The 17,824-nt window shown below is 40.9% G+C and overlaps 1 protein-coding gene across 9 annotated transcripts in view; it reads left to right on the forward strand.

Moving 5' to 3' along the window:
* The window catches only part of BCAS1 (brain enriched myelin associated protein 1), a 452,678-nt gene that overhangs the window by 262,933 nt on the left and 171,921 nt on the right, over nt 1-17,824 (forward strand). For all 9 annotated transcript variants that reach the window (XM_085619124.1, XM_085619120.1, XM_085619122.1 and 6 more), the window contains exons 5-6: nt 13,833-13,988; nt 14,983-15,045. In XM_085619124.1, the coding sequence (XP_085475250.1) occupies nt 13,833-13,988; nt 14,983-15,045 (219 nt within the window). The remainder of the gene's footprint in view (nt 1-13,832; nt 13,989-14,982; nt 15,046-17,824) is intronic.

Genomic DNA, 17,824 nt, shown 5'->3' on the forward strand with positions numbered 1-17,824 from the left:
GAATCTCCCTTGGAGTCAAGGAGGGACTCCCCTGTTTGGCAGGCACCAAACTTTGCAATCAACGGTCGAAAACTTTCCAGATCCCACCGGAGTTCGAAGTCCCTGCATCCTAGGAAGAGGATTTCCTGACTTCTCCAAGGCCATCGTGAGTCCCCAGTGACGCTGAGGCAAGTGGACCCCACGAGTGACAAGGAACCGCAATCCCTGGGTACCGTGCACTATTTTCAAGTGCAACCCCTTCACGACGTTCTACGACCTGGGTCCCCAGAAGACTTTTCTACAAAACCAAAGGGCTCCCCTAATTGCTCCAGGCCTGCCCTGACTTACCCTCGCTGGGTGAGTCCCTCAGTCCTTTCTGGTCTGCACCGCTGCCTTTTTATACTTTCCACGAGACTTGCTGTTGCCAAGGCTTGTTGGCTCCAATCTGTTTGCCGATACGGCAGTAAGCTGCAGACTTCATGGGACACGCCAAATCCAGCTCCTGGTTGTCGCCGACACCTCCTGGACCGCGTGGCTAAAGAGTCAAGACACCCGTGGATCACCTGAAATCACCCGACGACTGTGGGCATCCATCTTCCTTGCCCCGGGTCACTGCCAAGTGACTTTGAACACTGTCCCCTCTGCTTTCAGGTCTTCCTTCTTCTGAATCCAGGCTTGGATTCCACCGGACACTTCTCCTGTCTTCACAAGTAGCAAGTCTTCTTTGGCTCCCATTGAAAACGACGCAGCGACCCGACACCAAAAGACACATATGCACCCGGCTTCCCGGGGTGAGGTAACTCCAGCACTACGGTGTTCCTGTGGGTGTTGGCTCTAGAACTACTTACCCTGTAAGTGACTTGCTTTTAGACTCTCCCGAAGTATCCTAAAACTCTAAATTTCCAATCGCGACTTTGAAGTCAATTGGGATCCGCGGCTGTGTTCTCACACTACATGTGTCTCCCGTGGGTCCTTTACTTACCTGCCTTGGGTGGATTAGTGAGGCCCCAACACTTCTGAAGGCACTAGGCCTTGTCCCCTTGCAAGTCGTTATCTCTAAGTCTCTTTTTAGGGTATATGGTCTGGTACGCCCCTAGGGCCCCAGCCATATTTGTGCTTAACTTGTTGTGAAATGTTGATTTGTGCATATGTCCTTGACTTCTAATCTCATAAACAGATTAGTAGAGTGTGTCCAGTAATAAATACATACATATTTTATATATATACCTGTGTGGTGTCCTTTCATTTAGTAATTCAAGAGATTATAGGGTAAAACAAGCTGCTTTACATTCCTCTAAAGACTTAGCCTGAATGCTGCTCTCCACAGCTACCACTAGGATAGCTTTCTTTAAAAGGTTGTCTTAAACCTACTACCATAAGAGTCGAATTGTATTGGTGCAAGGTGTCCACTTTAACTAGTGAACAGCATATACCAGGCCAACTTCTCACAATGACCATATCACGTAAGCTTGTGAATCCATTCATTAGCGTTGTTTCGCAGGTCTTTCACCAACAAGGAATCTTGCTCTTCATCCAATTATCTAAAGATTACTCTCAGGCCACAATTGTTTGCTTTTCCATGACCAAACTCTTTGAAATTCCTCAAGGTCAAAAGACTTGGGCCAAGAACCATTCCATCCCCATCCTTATGGGGCACAGAAGAAAAAATATTCTCTTCATCCAGTTCTGCATTACCAAGGGTAGCCATTCTATAATACTTATTTGTTCAAGGATGTCCGCTTTGGTTTTGAGACATTCTTTGACAACATTCTCTGGACGGACCCTTTAAGGCCAGACTGCTGACTCTGTAATCTCTCTTAACCATGTCAGCCATGCACTTCCAAATGCCTTTGATTGATTGACTCTGCCTTCTGTAGGTTCTGCCCTCCCAAGTGGTGCCATCCCACTCCTGGACTGCTAGAAGTGGGCCTGATGGTGCTCTGCCATCTGCAACTGTGGTCCCAGCAGAACCGATGCATTAGAGCTGCAGCACAACACATCGCCGGCCAGAAACTCTGCATCAGAGCCACAGTGCCACATATTGCCTCTCCAGACTCCACATTGTGTCTACTGCATGGTTCATTTTCAGTGCACGACTTCACATGGGCGCCCACAGTCTTCCAGGAACTGCCACTGCCCAATACATTGTTGATGCAGGCCTTCGCATCACAAGTCACTCATCGATGGCATCCTCGACAACTAAGTAGGACCTCATTTCGTAGCTTTGCAGCTATTCTGGATCGCAGCTGTGCAATGCATCCTCGACACAGGATTCCACAATGCTTCGCAACCAGGAATTAATATACTCTTGTGACTCTGGCTTAACTGGGTCCCTGTAGCAGGCCTGCACTCCATTATGGCTGGCCTGAACTTCTGACTTTGTCCCAGTCTGGCGAGACAATATAATCACAGTTGGTGCTTTGTACTTCTTGGCGCTTTTTTATTTTCTTTAAAATAACATATCTCTTGGTAGGATTTTTTTTTTGCTCTTTATTCATTTTTTTCAATGTACTCTATTTTATTAAAATTGGTCTGAGATTTTCCTTGTTTTGTGTTTTCACTTTTTACTGTTTGAAGTGCTGCATAAATACTTTACACATTGCCTCTAAGTTATGCCTGACTGCTCTGTGCAAAGCTACCAGAGGGTTGAGCAAGGTTAATTTGGGGTTTGCTGCTGACTTCATCCTGACAAGGTTTGTGGTACCTCTCCTGCACCTCCTCTATGCCCCTAGCCTTACAATCGCATTTTTTTCGAGATCGTGTCGCACTACAGATTGAACTCATTTGGCACACCGGTAGAAAAAGGTGGCTCTTGCCAAGGTCCGGCTTCTCAGAAAGGCAGGCACGACACTCTTGGGGCGCCCCACTACGAATTGTATTATCTCACTGCATAACTCCAATGGCTGGGTATATGGCTTTCAGGCCTCTACCTTGAGGAGACAGCCTTAGTGAGAACCGTGTTACTTTTAAAGATTCTCCTGCTTACTACTATCTGATGACAACAATCACAGCTAAGCAACTTTGGGTAGCCCTGTGATGTTATACATGCACCTTAACGCTTACAAAGCTGACAGTTCCATATGCTCCACCTATCCCTCCACTGGGTCTACCAACTCTTGTTGCTTCGCAGAGATGGCTGACTTCACACATATGCTCTAGTCCTGCCCCTCCTGAGACCCTTGATTCTGGACCTATATAATAAATATGCTTTCTTCTATCGCAGCCACATCAATATCATTCAGCCCCTAATATCGCTGGGAGTCTAGAAGCGCTCTCAAAATGATTGAGCAGCTTCACGACTTTCTAACTTAGCCCTAATCCTTGCTAAGAGAGCAGTCACTTCTCACTGGAAATCCAAAGCCCCTCCCCCTCTAACAAGCTGGTTTTGAACCCTCCTTACCTGGTGTACTGCAAAGAGCTTTCTACTGCAAAGAAAAGAGTCCAGATGGCTTAGAAAACGTCCTTTGGTGGCGACTGGAATCCCATGTAGCACGTTTGACAGCCATTATGACTGAGAGCGCGTCCCCCTAAAGGTTCTCCCCTTGCAGCATAACTGAGTGAGACGATTTCTCCTGCCTCCTATAGGCAGATAGGAGCTTGTGATCCTACTCACATAGGCTTGGTGCTACAGTACTTTCTCTTTGTTACTATTTCAATACTGTGCTGGAGCCTCTGTTTGCTCTTCCTGGTAACTAAATAGCATTATCAGAATCCCTCCAGGATTGCCCACACCCGCTTCCTATTCCCCGCCCCGTTCGCTGTTCCACCATTGTTTACCTTTGCTAGTTCTAAAGTATTTGTTCTGCCCAGGTAGTCACGGCGAGCCTCGCACATCTCATAATGCGAACTTGTCACTGACATTAACTTGGACACAGTATTGTCTGTATTGATAAGCTACAATTCCCACATTGCTCATCGAATATGACCATCAGTAATGTGTATACTAATCTGTTAAACTCACGAAAAGTCAATGCATTTAAAAAAAAACCAAAGAACAAACGTGGTTAAAACTCATTTTATGCATTTTGATCCACGGGAAATGCTCTCAATTCCACAGCATATACCCCGGCACTGTGGCGCCCATGGGAATCTCACTATATACTTTCCCCTGAGTTGAGACAGCACATGCAAATATTTCGTACCCTTACACACCCGTCCCAGATGATTCATTTTCCGGAAAGCACATACAATTATACATTATTATTTATTGATCTAAAATGTACCTTTCAGACAAATGTATAGCATAGGAATTCTCCAGTGCTCTTCTTTCAAACAGTAGATGGACACCCACACCTTGTGAAGTGCCCTCAACTTCGCCAGGAAGTTACAATTTGTTTCTTACACGATGCCATTTTTTCTACTAAAACAGTTAAGAGTCTCATTTGTGGAAACACTCTGGGCCTCATTATGAAAAGTGGTGTATCGCTGCTGTAAAACAACGATGCAGCACTTTTCAGGGCGCCCTCCTTGCGACACCATGGATGCGCCGTATTTACTGTATGAGGCTCCATTTCGCAAGGATTGACAGATATGTCAGGAATCCTGACGTATTTGTTGGCGCAAAAATGACACATTGCTGGAGTGTGTCTGGAAACAGACGCAACTCCAGCAATGTGGCATTTCACATGGGGCATGCCCATTGTGAAAAGGATTGCATCACCCATTATGCCTGCTTCAAGCAGGCGTAAGGATTTGACGCAGTGAGGCCGTAGAAGGCCGTAGAATGAGGCCTTAGTGAGGCCTCATTGAGGCAGTGAGGCCGTAGTGAGGCCGTAGAATCTCATAGATTTCAATGCAACACTTCTACAAGCCATTTCTGCGCCGGAACGTCCACCCTGCATACATTATACTTGTCCCAGGTATAATGTAGTACAGGGGCTTACAAAGTTATGCATCTGCCTAGATACGTCACTATGTAAATATGGTGCAGTGTGGCGCATTTTTTACGCCGCCACAGCATCACAAAAAGTGATGCAACGGTGGCATAAGAGCCTCATAAATAAGGCCCTGTATCTTAAATATTACGTTAAAATGATTGTGCAGCTGCATTTCACGGGTGAATACTATTCTAGAGTTTAATAATTATTGTCACATCAATAGTTCTTCTTTTAGAAAGGCAATTCATTCACTTAATATTCCACAAACCCACAATTGTGACCATTTTCTCAATGATCTTGGCCATATGAAATATATATGTTTCTGTTTTAGTTTTGTAATTGTAATCAACTGCTCCTGGATTAATATTATGCTTTGATGTTCAGACACTCATATTAGGGTGTAAAACAAGCCACATTACACCATAGTTGACCCTTTTTTCCAAACACTTTTAAACCAGATTTTCCCCATAATTACTCCAGAATTGCTGTTACCTCTGTTATTGGCAACTATGTGCCGGAGATACCAGAAGAATTTGTGGGCCACACAGAATGAGGGCCTTACTGTTGTCTTTTAAAGGACAAATGGACATGTATTTCAGTGCGTGAAACTACCTGAAATGCATATGGGAACACTAACAAAGAGATAGGAAAAGCTGAAATGACCACCTACTAAACCAAGGGGCCTATTTCCATTGCTCTTGCACCATGCAATGTGTGGTACAAGTGTGACGCAAACCGTATGGCAGATATTTAAAGTTACACAAAGCCATTATTTGTGGCTCTGAGTGGCTCCAAAAATCTGGAGTAAAGCAGAGCAGCGCAAATCGTTGCATTGGATTACGCTGCACTGGGAGGCCATTCCATTGGTGTTGCATGAGAACAACAATGCAACTACCATGGTTTCTGATGCATTCCCAGATTTACAAGAACTTATAAACTTGGGAATACGTAAGAATCTTACCCTTTCCCAGGGGAGGAGGAACGAGGAGAAATATCACTATTTCTCTTCTTTTCTTCTTCTTTTTATTTGTACTCTAAACAATCCCCTTAACGTGAGTGGATCATTTCTGCTACATTGGCAGTTTTTCTGTATTCTACAATTTGCAAAATTAAAGCGCCTCCAGTCATGATTCTTTGATTCACGATTTAGAATATCTGTCTAACAAGTGCTGCATTTTTGTGCACTTTAGAGTTCATAAAATGGTGTTGCGTACATTTTATTTATAAATCTGCATGGGACTCGACCATGTCACTTGTCTATACCATCGTCATGCTTTGATCCACCACTTTCTTCCTTATGAATGGAGAAGAAACCAAATATTTACAAAATGCGATCAGTACTTGGGCTTAGGATACCAAGCACTGACAGGTAATCAATTGATACTTACAAGCTTAGCTGTTATGATATGGAGGCCTGATGTCAAGGTTTGTCTACAGTATGACGCTCCATTTCTTCAACATCATCACAATTGTTGCCCCTCACACCTATGCCTTTTCTATTTCTACTCACTCAATCCTAACATCTTTCTATCATTTTATTCCTCTATTCCATGCATCTGTCAATGCCAGATCTAGATAATCTGAATAGTCCAGGTTTGACCTAAAATGATCATCATCTGTAATGAAGACTGTAGATCATCTAGCCACTGAGGGGCACACCACAAATGTCTACAGAGGCAGCAGTAATGTACAAACAAATAAAATACAGTTTTAATCAAAAGAATCGCTGAGACATGACAGCATGTAAAATGCATTTAGTGCTTTATATGTCATAGAATAAGCATCGCCACCAATCAGGTCTATTCCATGGCAGTTTCGATTGACAGCCGGATCACAGCAAGGAATGGTGGTGGACCAAAGTGCCACCCTGATGATGCATCTGATTCAGTTTGTGGCACTTCTGTGTCTCCTGGTGGAATTCACACTTGATGAGGCATTAAGGTCCTGGGGAATTCCCAGGATTAATGTCCACATTGGTCAACTATATATCACTTCTAGGCAGGGAGTGATATTAATCTGGAAGTGTTGTACCTTTCCTCAGGTGTACAAACAAACTTGCCTGGCCAAAAGGAGAGTCACAGGCTTCCATCACTGGTACAGCAAAACTGCATGTATGATACCAGCCGAAAAATCCCAGAATCTAATTTTTGTGTGATAGTGTTTGTTCATTGCTGGGATGGTAATTGTAAGGATTAATTAGTGCTCAGAGTTAAGGAGAGACAGGAACTCTGTCCCATGGTCAGTGGCTCAGTGTTCTCCTTATTTGTGAGAGCACCAGTAGAATCCTTCTTCCATGCTACTGCTAGACACTGAGGTACATAGAATGACATATCTGTTTGTGCAGGGAAGACCTTGCACCACTGACTACATTACACATTCGGTGGTAATAATACAACCTGTATTCCTCAAATCTTTATTTTTTCATGTCTAAAAGACTGTAAGAGGCGTAGCGAGAAAGAAGAGAAGGAAGTCTTTCCACCCAGTTTCTAATCATCCTCTCCCAAACCTTGGAAGGACTTATGTTCAACCTTCTCTCTAACTGCCTGAGATTCCGTAACCAGCTGCACTTTCGTATTTGCCAGTTCACACTTTTTCTCTATTGAGAATCCCCTTCCCCAGACCCCCCCATCCCCCACAAAGTTTAGGAGTGTTTCATTCCCTTTCCTGTCCTGTAAAGGGACTTCAGCCTTTGCAGAAGCAAATCTCTGACCATTTACAGGATGGGAAAGGTCGGTGAGGTGTTTGTGAAAACCAGTAAGCTCACACATTTGTCAATCTTCACTTACTCTCGAGGTAAACCGCACCTTGTTTTGCTCACTCACAAACCCTTGCTTGGTATTCACTACTGTGTGCCTGTACACAAAGGTGGGGGTGTGCGAAGGGGAGTAGAGTAAGACAGTAGTAAAACCATTTACGTCCACCAGGTATCCTTTTGTAAACTTAGGTCTACAGACATACTTGGCTTTGTTAATGGGGTCCGTTAACTCTTCAAAAAGTTTCTCAGAATTCAGAAACAATATTAGAAATAGTTCATCATCATCAACATACTTTATTTGGTTTTATAAGTAAAACCATAAAGGTCAAACAAACATGATTTAAAACGTATTCCACAATACAGGTTAACAACTGTTAATACATCAAATTACACTGGGTTTTTAATTAAAAAGACATATATTACAGTGTAGAAATTAATCACAACTTGACCTGAGTCTTAGGGCTGCCCTTAAAAAATTAAGAGTGTACAAAACAGTATCTGTAGAAAGATGTAAAAAGATAAAAGAAATTGTTATTTCTGGAGGTCGAATAATATGGTACCTGATCCTAGTACACTGTCACCTTCACTAGATACTGCCATGTTAGACTCTCAGCAAACAACAACCTCAAAGAAGAATTTAAACAACTGGTCATTACAATTTAAATTAAGAGAATGTGAAAAAGGAAGGAGTCCGGCTATATGAAATGCATTTGCGATCTAAAGTTATGATTTTGAATTTTACCATCCCCAGTGACAGCTTTCTTTAAAGCAGTCAGTGAAGCATGAAGCAGGACTATTGTTGGGCTGTCAGAAGCAGACGACTTTCTGAACTTGATCAACCAAACCGGCAAAATACACCTTCATTTTAACAGGATTTGCAATCAGAATGCATTTAATTCTGAGTGTATGTAAGGGCATGGAAAATGAAAAGAAAACATGCCCAGCGGTTGGCAAACCAATCGTGCTGAAATGTTACGTTTGTGCTCCTCCTCCTGGCATCTGGAAGGTGGCTGAAATTGTGCTGTTATCATTTTCTGCGCTTGTCCTGGATTATGGAAGAATAAACAGCAAAGACACAGAAGCCAATGAGCGCCAAAGCCTGCTGTGATAGTCTGGAACTAAGTCAATACACGTGATGGCAGTATTTAAAAGGGACCTCAATACTGTGCGGCTTTTCTTACCAGAGACTCTTTACAACGTGGCAGCTCATACTTGAGAGATGAGATATGCTCAGAGGAGCTTAACAATTGGTGCATTATCAAGGACTGAAAGTGGGTGCGACCAGAGAGGTGGGTGTTTTCTTCGCACTGGTATTTAAATTGTCGTCTTGTGGGTAGTTGAGGATTATGGTAACACTATGTTAATTTTATTTTTATTGTATGACAGTTTGTCAATTCAAGCTATTATTTTTTAATTTTTCAAATCACTGTCTTTAGTTAATGAGGTGTTTTTGTTCAAAGCATCAGTTATAAAAGCTGCTCTCCAGATGTTGGGTTTTGTCAGTATCATATTAAATAATTCTGAGTTTACTAAAATAACTATAGGTATAATGATGCAGCTTCTCCTGGGGAACTGCGCAAAACATAAACATAATCAAAATTAGATGGAGCATAATTTAGTTATATTATTGTTTTTGAATATGTTGTCCCCCTGTTATTGTTGTACAAAATAACTTATGTAGAAATTCTTTATAATGTTTATGATCAACATAACCTAATTACACTCATATAGGCATATAAATTGCTCATTTTGATATAAAAAAGTGTAACAATTTAATATACTCAAGTACCATGAACATATAGACTTTCGGTACAGCAAAAATGGCCTGTGTGATTCACAGCACTCTTTATATTTCAAAATTGTTCAATGAACGAACACAGGATGTGCAAGACAGGGAAATGAGTGAAAATAACTTAAGTCAGAAGAACAGTAGTTCACCACAAAGCAAATGTAGTAAGCACCGCAAACCACTTTGCAATAATTACACATTAAATGCGGGCTTTACATTTGTCGGCAAGAAACTCTCCATTGACATACTCATGTGATGGTGGAATACAATATGTTGCTTATGTCAGCTCTGTTACTGGGTATCCCCTACGTCGTTCATCTCACATATGTTGTGAAGTTTGTTTTGTTGTTATATTTTATGTTTTTTATCAGATAGTACATTCAGCAATTAACACATATGTGCTTTTTAGCTGTTGTAGTACACGTGCAAAATTGTTAACACCAGTGTAAGTCGTTTTGAAATTGACAACATATGCCAAGTGCCTTTTTAGGTGCACCTAAAAGATTAGACATTCGGAATGATGTCATCTATGATAGGCTTGCAATCCCATAATCGAATGTGATTTAATTTACAAAATAATATGATTTGCCAATGGAGGCAAACTCCTTGAAGCAGTCATGTGTTTGGCGGAGGACCTGCAATACCAGGAGATGTAATTATTTCTACAGTAAATAATTTAAGTTCTGACACATAAAATACACCCGAACAGAGGCAGTTAATAATAATTACTGTAAACACAGGATTGTAATATCTTCATCCACGCGCAGTGATATTCATCACATGCTAAATGTTGCCAGTGGCTGCTGGACAGCTGTGGTGAAGCAGTGCTTAGTAAGGGCAACTGAACGTGGAAAGTACACGTATAGTGTACATTATAGAAATAGTCTTGCATCCATCATTTAAATAAACCTCTGCCTAACTTACAAAGTTCCCAAGAGTTGTGCTTGCTCGTCTCAGACATTTTTTGTACAGAATAATTATCTTTATTTAAGCATGCAGACATATAAGGAGCAAGCTTTATTAAAACATTACATTTTGGAACAAGCGGATGAAACATTAAAGACAAAAATTCAATAATGTCCTTGTTAGTTGCACAATATTTTGTAATTTAAAGCAAGTATTCAAATAATGCTATTTGTGTCTGGATTTGCCCAATAATCAATTCTATGAACTTTAGAGTTTCTGTCTGACTTTCATGCGTTTTTCTTTTTGTGATTTGAGCACAGTAAGTGGCATTAGGAGAGTGACAGAAATAGAAAGACTCCCTTCACAGTTTGAAAAATGCAGTTATTATAGTTGTGTACAATTTATGAGATGACTAAATGACCTGTAATTATCTAAGTTGTTTCAGAAAAATCATGTTTGTTTTCACGCATCTAATTTGGGCGTTATATTACATTTTATTATGATATTAGCATTCATGTTGTACAGAGGTTTAGGTTATCTAGATGGTTTTATTGACTTTGCAGTAAGCCATGTCTCAGCTTATGTTCAAAGAAGCCGAACAAGGAGTCTCGGCTGATGATTTTTGAGCTTTGGCGGCAAACATTTATTCTAATGTATGCATGGTCATCATATGGAGTTAGTCAGTGGTCGCAGCTGTGACCTCTAGCTTGCTCCCTGCGACTCCTGGTACTTTCTTTGCATACCCTGGCCTCAGAGGAGGCAAACGTGTTGCCCTCTCTGAGGCCAGGGGTCTCAAAGGAAGTGCCAGGAGTAGCAGGGAGCAAGCTGGAGGTCACAGCTGCGACCCCTGACTACCTCCAAATGATGTCCATGAATATATGGTGAGAAGATTCTAGTACTTTTGGCATCAAACTGGTATTCTGTCCTTTTGGATGATCATGAGTCCCTGAACTGGTGGTAGGGCCACATCTCATGAACATGTGTGTCAGTAGCATTTGAATTTTTGTTGGTAAAAGCCTCCACTGACATTTTTGGTTGTGAGTAGCAAATTGTGCAGTGCTTGAAGTGGGCACCTTTTGCCACTATAAGTTGTAGGGCAGATTCATCAAGCATTTCTCAGACCCCAAACTTGTAATCTAGTCTTTAAAGTAGCGTCCAATAATAATCATGCCTGAGGTTTCTTACAACATATAGGCTTCAATTTCCAAAGCCAACAAAGCGGAGTAGATGGTTATGGTCTTAAATTGACATACACCTTTTATTATATAACCCAATTGCTGACCATTTCCATGTGCGTCACTGTACTGTGATGTATTGTTTACAATCTCATAAATAGAAATTGTGATATTACCGCAGACATTTGGCATTTTGTTATCTGTTTTATTCTATAAAGAGGTATTTACCAATTCACAGGTTTTATACGTTGTTTCATTTTTGTCTCATTATAACACTTCATTCTGAGAAGGAGCTTCTTCATTTCAGAAAAATGTAATGACTCTTAGGGCTTGTGTTTGTAATATAGTTTCCTCTATTCTATCTTATTATCAAGAATAAATAATATGACATAGAGAAGGTTACTACTTTGAATTTTTGAATTGTTTCAAGGGTTAGAATTACAGAGCCTCATTTATGAGCAATTGGCGTAGGGCAGCGCTGCAAGCTTCTTGCTGGGCTGGCCCATGCCAATGTGAAAGGGCAGGAATGCACCATATTTATGAAATAGGGGCACCTTCCTGCACAAAATCAATCTCGAGAGGCGCTTTCCTCGTTCTATGTGTGCTGCAAAATGCTGCATACATGGAAAGATGAAAAAACGAGGAGAAATGTAAATATTTCTCCTCATTACGCCCGCTCTGTGGTGGCATAAGATTTTGGCGCTGCCCCAGGTTCACTTGATTTTGTAAACCTTGGACAGCTTCAAAATCTATGGGTGTTGCGTGGGAACATCCATCACAATGATCAAGGAACGCCTCCTTGACACAGAGCCTTACTCTATATCTATGAAGCCATGCAAATCCATGCAGAGTGGCTTAGAACCGCCTCATAGCTATGATTGAGAGCCCTGCACCACCAGAGCATCAAAAAACGTACGCTTCAGTGGCGCAGGCTTCTTGTAAATAAGCCCCATCATTATTACATCACTGAATAACATGCTAGCTGTGATTGCCGCAAAAATGCTAGTAAAAATGAAGGGTATCATTTGAAATGATTTGGCGTAGGACAGCTCCGCAAGTGTTTTTGCTGTGCTGAACTATGCCCAATCAAAAGAGCTGAAATGCACTGCATTAATGAGATGCGGTGCATTCCTGTCCATTCAGTCAGCGCCGGCACACATTAGGGTGCCTAGCACCAACGCAGGCACCCTTTCACCATGGTGCAAGGGTGTTTGTGTTGTTGGCAGGATTATTTTTGTGCAGGAAAGGATACCTTCCTGCTCAATAATATTCCATGGAGGCATTTTCCTCTTTCTATGTGTTTTTCAGAATGCAGCACACATAGAAAGAGCAAAAATTGGGAGAAATAGACATATTTCTCCTTGTTAGGTCTGCCCTGGGGAGGCATGCAGTTTTTATGCCTACCCAGTTTTACAGATCCTTGTAAATCTTGGAATGCATCAAAACCCATTGTTTTGCTTGGGAACACCCACCGCAGCGTCCATGGAATGCCTCCCTGACGCAGTGCAAGGCAACGCAGTGACTTGCGCTGTGTTGCCTTACACCTCATCTATGAGGCCATGAAAAGCCACACAAAGTGGCTTTCCATGGCCTCGTAAATATGTGTCTGCACATTGCATCTACGGAGTGTCAAAAAAAAGTGCTGCGCCAGCGAAGCAAGGGGCTTGTAAATAAGCCCCAAAGAGTCAAAAAGAGAATTAGCCAAGCAGTTATGAAATATTCTCTCTCAGTATGAACATTGTCACCCCAGAAATTAAAAAGAACACACAGGGGTGCTCAGAAAAGCCAAAACCTTTTTTGCTTTCTGTTTTTAAACAAATAATAAAAAGTGTTTGTAATATGGAGAATTACACTATTAGTGCTGTTCCAAACCTCATGGTCGTGTGACCTTTTTGAAAAGTAAATAGTCTATGCTTGGGCTTTAAGACATTTATATTTCATTTCCATTATTTCTGGCAAAAGCAGTTTCTATAGCTCTAAATGCCTCCTTTGTGCGGGCATAGTTAGTCACTGAAGCCCCTGATAACACTGCTATGTGTTATCTTTCACAACTGTTTTGCAATTTTGAAAGAAAGAGGGATTGTTTTGAATGTAACATGCAAGTTTAATGCCTGTGTTGTGTTCCGCAGCTGAGCACAAAATGTTACTCCATCCGCAGCAGCGTTGAATATATTAAACCAAAGAACAGAAAAAAACCAACACTGATTCATAAGAGCTTAATTGTTCCCGCTATGTAGGCCGAAGTATGGCTGGAATTGGCGCATGAGAGCCGAGTGATGCAAATGAAAAGCAGAAATGTTACTTTTACATTCCTGGGGCAAACAAGAATTGACTGTTGGTGCCTCTTGCAGAACGTAGCGGATTGCAACCAAAACACTGTCAACCTGCCGAGCTCAGCCAGTGTTGAATTTGCAGAGGACCCCCAAGTGTTTGGAGAGAACCAAGAAAGTGACAAGACTGCTGCCCCACCCGAAGAGCATCCAGTCATGAGTTTCTTCAAAACGCTGGTACGTATCTGCATAGGAACTTGTAGTATGCATGGAAACGTCATGGTACAGCTCCCCCTAAAACTACATAGAGTGACAAAGAGTGAAAAAGGATTGTATTGTAGCTTTTCCGTTTTTGATACTGTCGTTGACTACAATGCAAGGGATGAAAACTGAATGAAAAATTGACAAATGATAAATTGATGGATGTAAACATCCTTGTACGATTCAGAAAGCTGTAACTTGTTTGTTGGTGATCTGTAGCTAACTAGCTAAAAATCTAAAGCATTTCTAACTACAGCAGATAAATATTTTCTGTGGCAAACAGCATTACCTACATAGCTAAATTAAATATTTGTATGTAACATACAATATAGGTGAACGTTAAATGTCTTTGACTATATTCTATGCATTGCAAATATTATCTCTCAGCTAGTCGATGTTGGGTTAAGCATATTCCATTAGCAGCCACATTTGAAAGTCTTATTTTCTACAATTAAAGCTTCTGTCAATTTCACATGTTAAGTCTAGATTTCAATGATCAAACAACACACATGCACATCTTCATACCCATTTTGCACACTGTTTGTTTAAATACTCCCAGAAAAGAACAAACGTGTGCTCTTATTAAGAGGCATTTGATGAGCATTGAAAGGTCTGTAGGATTTTTTTGACGTTAGGTTCTAACTCGAAATTTTGTTTCTAGTTTTTTCTGTCTCGGAGTTTGATCATGCTTTGCCAATAGAATTTGCCTCTCTAGTAATAGCAACAGTATTGCTAGAATATCCGTAACTGGATTGTGAACATCTGGAGTATTACTTCTGAAATGACAGATTATATTTTTACACCCTAGGATGGTAATTTGAGGTCGAGAATATTTCACATCACTGCTTTTCTGCACAGCGTATTGCACTATTCTTTGTTCTATTGATATTAATGATTGTGTTGCACTATGCAACATGTTGTCAAGAGATTATTTCTCATAACACTAATTTTGTTTTCTGTGGAATTGCAGGTTTCTACAAATAAACCTCCAACGAAGACAGAGGAAGAGCAAAAACGGGAACCAGATGAGAAAGTAAGTCTTTTCTTATATTTGCATGATTGTTTTCTCCGCATATATGAGCAAAATAGTTTTTTTTGCTCTTGACAAGTGGAAGAACCCTTCTTTATTAATTTTCAAACCTTTGTAAATATACTATATTGCACTTGCATAACATTTACCCCTAGAATCCAAGTAAAAAAGCATAACAACAATGGCCGCAACTTTTCAGTTAATTTTATTTGGCTCATTAAGAAATTCGAAAAAATTATTTGATTGAAAAGACTAGTTAACAATCTGGACACAAAAATAAAGCCATTGATTTTTTGCAAGTCTGGACTTCATAATCAGGCTGTAATTAGGGATATCCACGGTGGTTCCTTCAATCTAGTATTGTCTGTAAAGGTAATTAGACATCCAAGACAACTCTAAGTTGAGGGGACTTCATCTGAACTGTTGACTAACGAGAACATGTATGACACCATTGTCTCAAACTAGACCCTCTGCCTATTGGTTAAACTCAATGGTTATCCAGATGGAAAGGTCTCTCTTTTGTTCATGAAAGGCCTCAAAACAGATGCAGTTCACTATCCCGCTCTGTGTTGCAATGCATCCTTATGTGGGTGCGACAGGTGAAGAGTGGACCGTACAAGTATCAATGCAAATGGGCTGTTTCCCAGTAGTGATGAGAACACACGAATGCAGTGGTGACATCACTTTAATGAATGGCAGACAGCATTTACCATGTGTTTGCTTCACTGAACTTTGGTGAAATTATTTCTTGAAACCTTTAGTTAAAGACCTGATCTAACTTGACTGCAAAATATTAATATGTAACTTACCTCACCAGAGAAGTGGTTGCCAGGCCTCATTTATCAGTGGTACATAGCAAACATCCCTCTGTCCCGTGTAAACTAGTTAATTTAACTACCTAGTCATCATGGACAATCTGGAAAAAACTCCTTTATGCTTATTAATATCTCTTATTCTCATCATTATGACCTATTTTAGCAACAAAATAGACACTTTTAGGCCCCACCTGCTGCTCATAACACACACACTTACTAGACAAATATGCCCTGTAATTGCTCCATTACAAACGGTGCTCCCCTGGTTAGATAATTAGGAGCAGTGTAAGGTGCCAATCTAATAGAGTGCTTTACAACTAGTATTTGTATGACTAAAGTAAGCCATGCTAAAATTAAAATGGCCAGTGGAAAACCCAATGCAAGGTGGTTTGGTTCAGGAAAGAAGGACCCAGGCTAATATGGTTCAAATTTCTTTCTCAGACCATGGGCAAAGTAGTTGGGAAATGTACAGACACATAAGAGCAAACAGTTTCCATTCACATTAAACATAGGTGTCAGTTTCCCATGTGATCACACCACTCTCCTCTCAGTTGTGGATAATTTACATTTTGTCTACCCTTCCTGAACTCCTTTGGTCTGTGTATTAATATATGTGAGGTTAGATGACAATTTAGGATAAAGTTAATAATTCCCTGGTTTGAATTTCTCAATTTTATTTATTTTTTCTTTTATTGTATAGTATAGACAATTTACTTCATTTTGTTGTTCTTGAATTAAGTGTGTGGCTTTTTGGGCAGATGCCATCTCTAAAATAGGAATACTCTCTGTTCACTTGTCACTGAACAGAAGAACTGAGACACGTGGACAGGGAACTTGAAGGTTTCTAGGTGTGCTGTTAGAGCAATCGTATAAAGAGGCCACCTATAGTTGTTGGTCAAGCACGTCAGATTGCAGATAGGTAGAGGTTTTCTCTAGAGTTAGGGGAAATACTGGGTTTACACCAAAGGATACTCCTTTGGTTCCATCACTGTTAACCTTTGCCCTGATGTCTGTCCACCACAGGGTATTCAGGTCAAAGTAATGGTCACTCCATAATATTTAGAACCCACCCTTTTTATGACAGGAAAATGTCACTTGTTTTTCCTACTTGGGACTGCCTTGCATGACAAGGAGCTTCCAAGTAGGGAAAAAGAAGAATGTTCCCTGTGTGTCAGGAGGGTGTATTTTTGTTTCCAAGAAACAATCTACCACTTTGGATGGCTGTATTTTGAAAACACAAAAATCATTTCCAAGCTGGCACATCAAACATGGCTTGCGCTCTGTAAAGTTTCATGCCTTCAATGAAGCCACTGCACTTCCACCTCTACCGAAGGCATAGAGATGCTCTCCTGTGTGGGGTGGATCTTTAAAATCGGCAGTCAGGCCTCCAGCCGGGAAGAGGAGACCAGAGCCTCTGTGACTTGGTGCACCCACATACCGCCCACGAGAAATAAACTGACCATGCAAGTTTGAAATTGGGATCTCCTGAAGTTGTGGAAAGGAGGTCTCACATACCATGATACACTTAGCTTCAATTGGTTTTATTTTCTGTATGAGACATATTAGAGGCCAATCAGTGCTCTGAGAGTGTCGAATACAATATGTAAAAGAGACCAACCATCCCAGATGGATCTAAACTTCTTTATTGGTTATAGGTCTATTCATTGTTTTATGTTTTTTAACTTTATCAAGTTGGTCTATTTAAGTTGTCTTCCTAGGGATGATTACAAGCGATGGACTTGTGTGGCCAATACACATTTTTAGGTTTTTCTACAGACAACTTTAGCTCTCTAAGAGACCTTAATACTTTTTAAAAAGTGGTCTGTAGATAGAGTGAGCTGTGGATAGTCTCATTTAGCCATTGGCTGTTGTGTGATTTTCATGGTTTTCACTGCAATTGTTGAAGTTGCATTGTCTCATTAATGTTACAGGTTTTGGCAATGGTCTTCAAAAAGTAGTCCAACTCC

Source organism: Triturus cristatus, chromosome 7, assembly GCF_964204655.1.
Source record: "Triturus cristatus chromosome 7, aTriCri1.1, whole genome shotgun sequence".
NCBI classification, from domain to species: domain Eukaryota; kingdom Metazoa; phylum Chordata; class Amphibia; order Caudata; family Salamandridae; genus Triturus; species Triturus cristatus.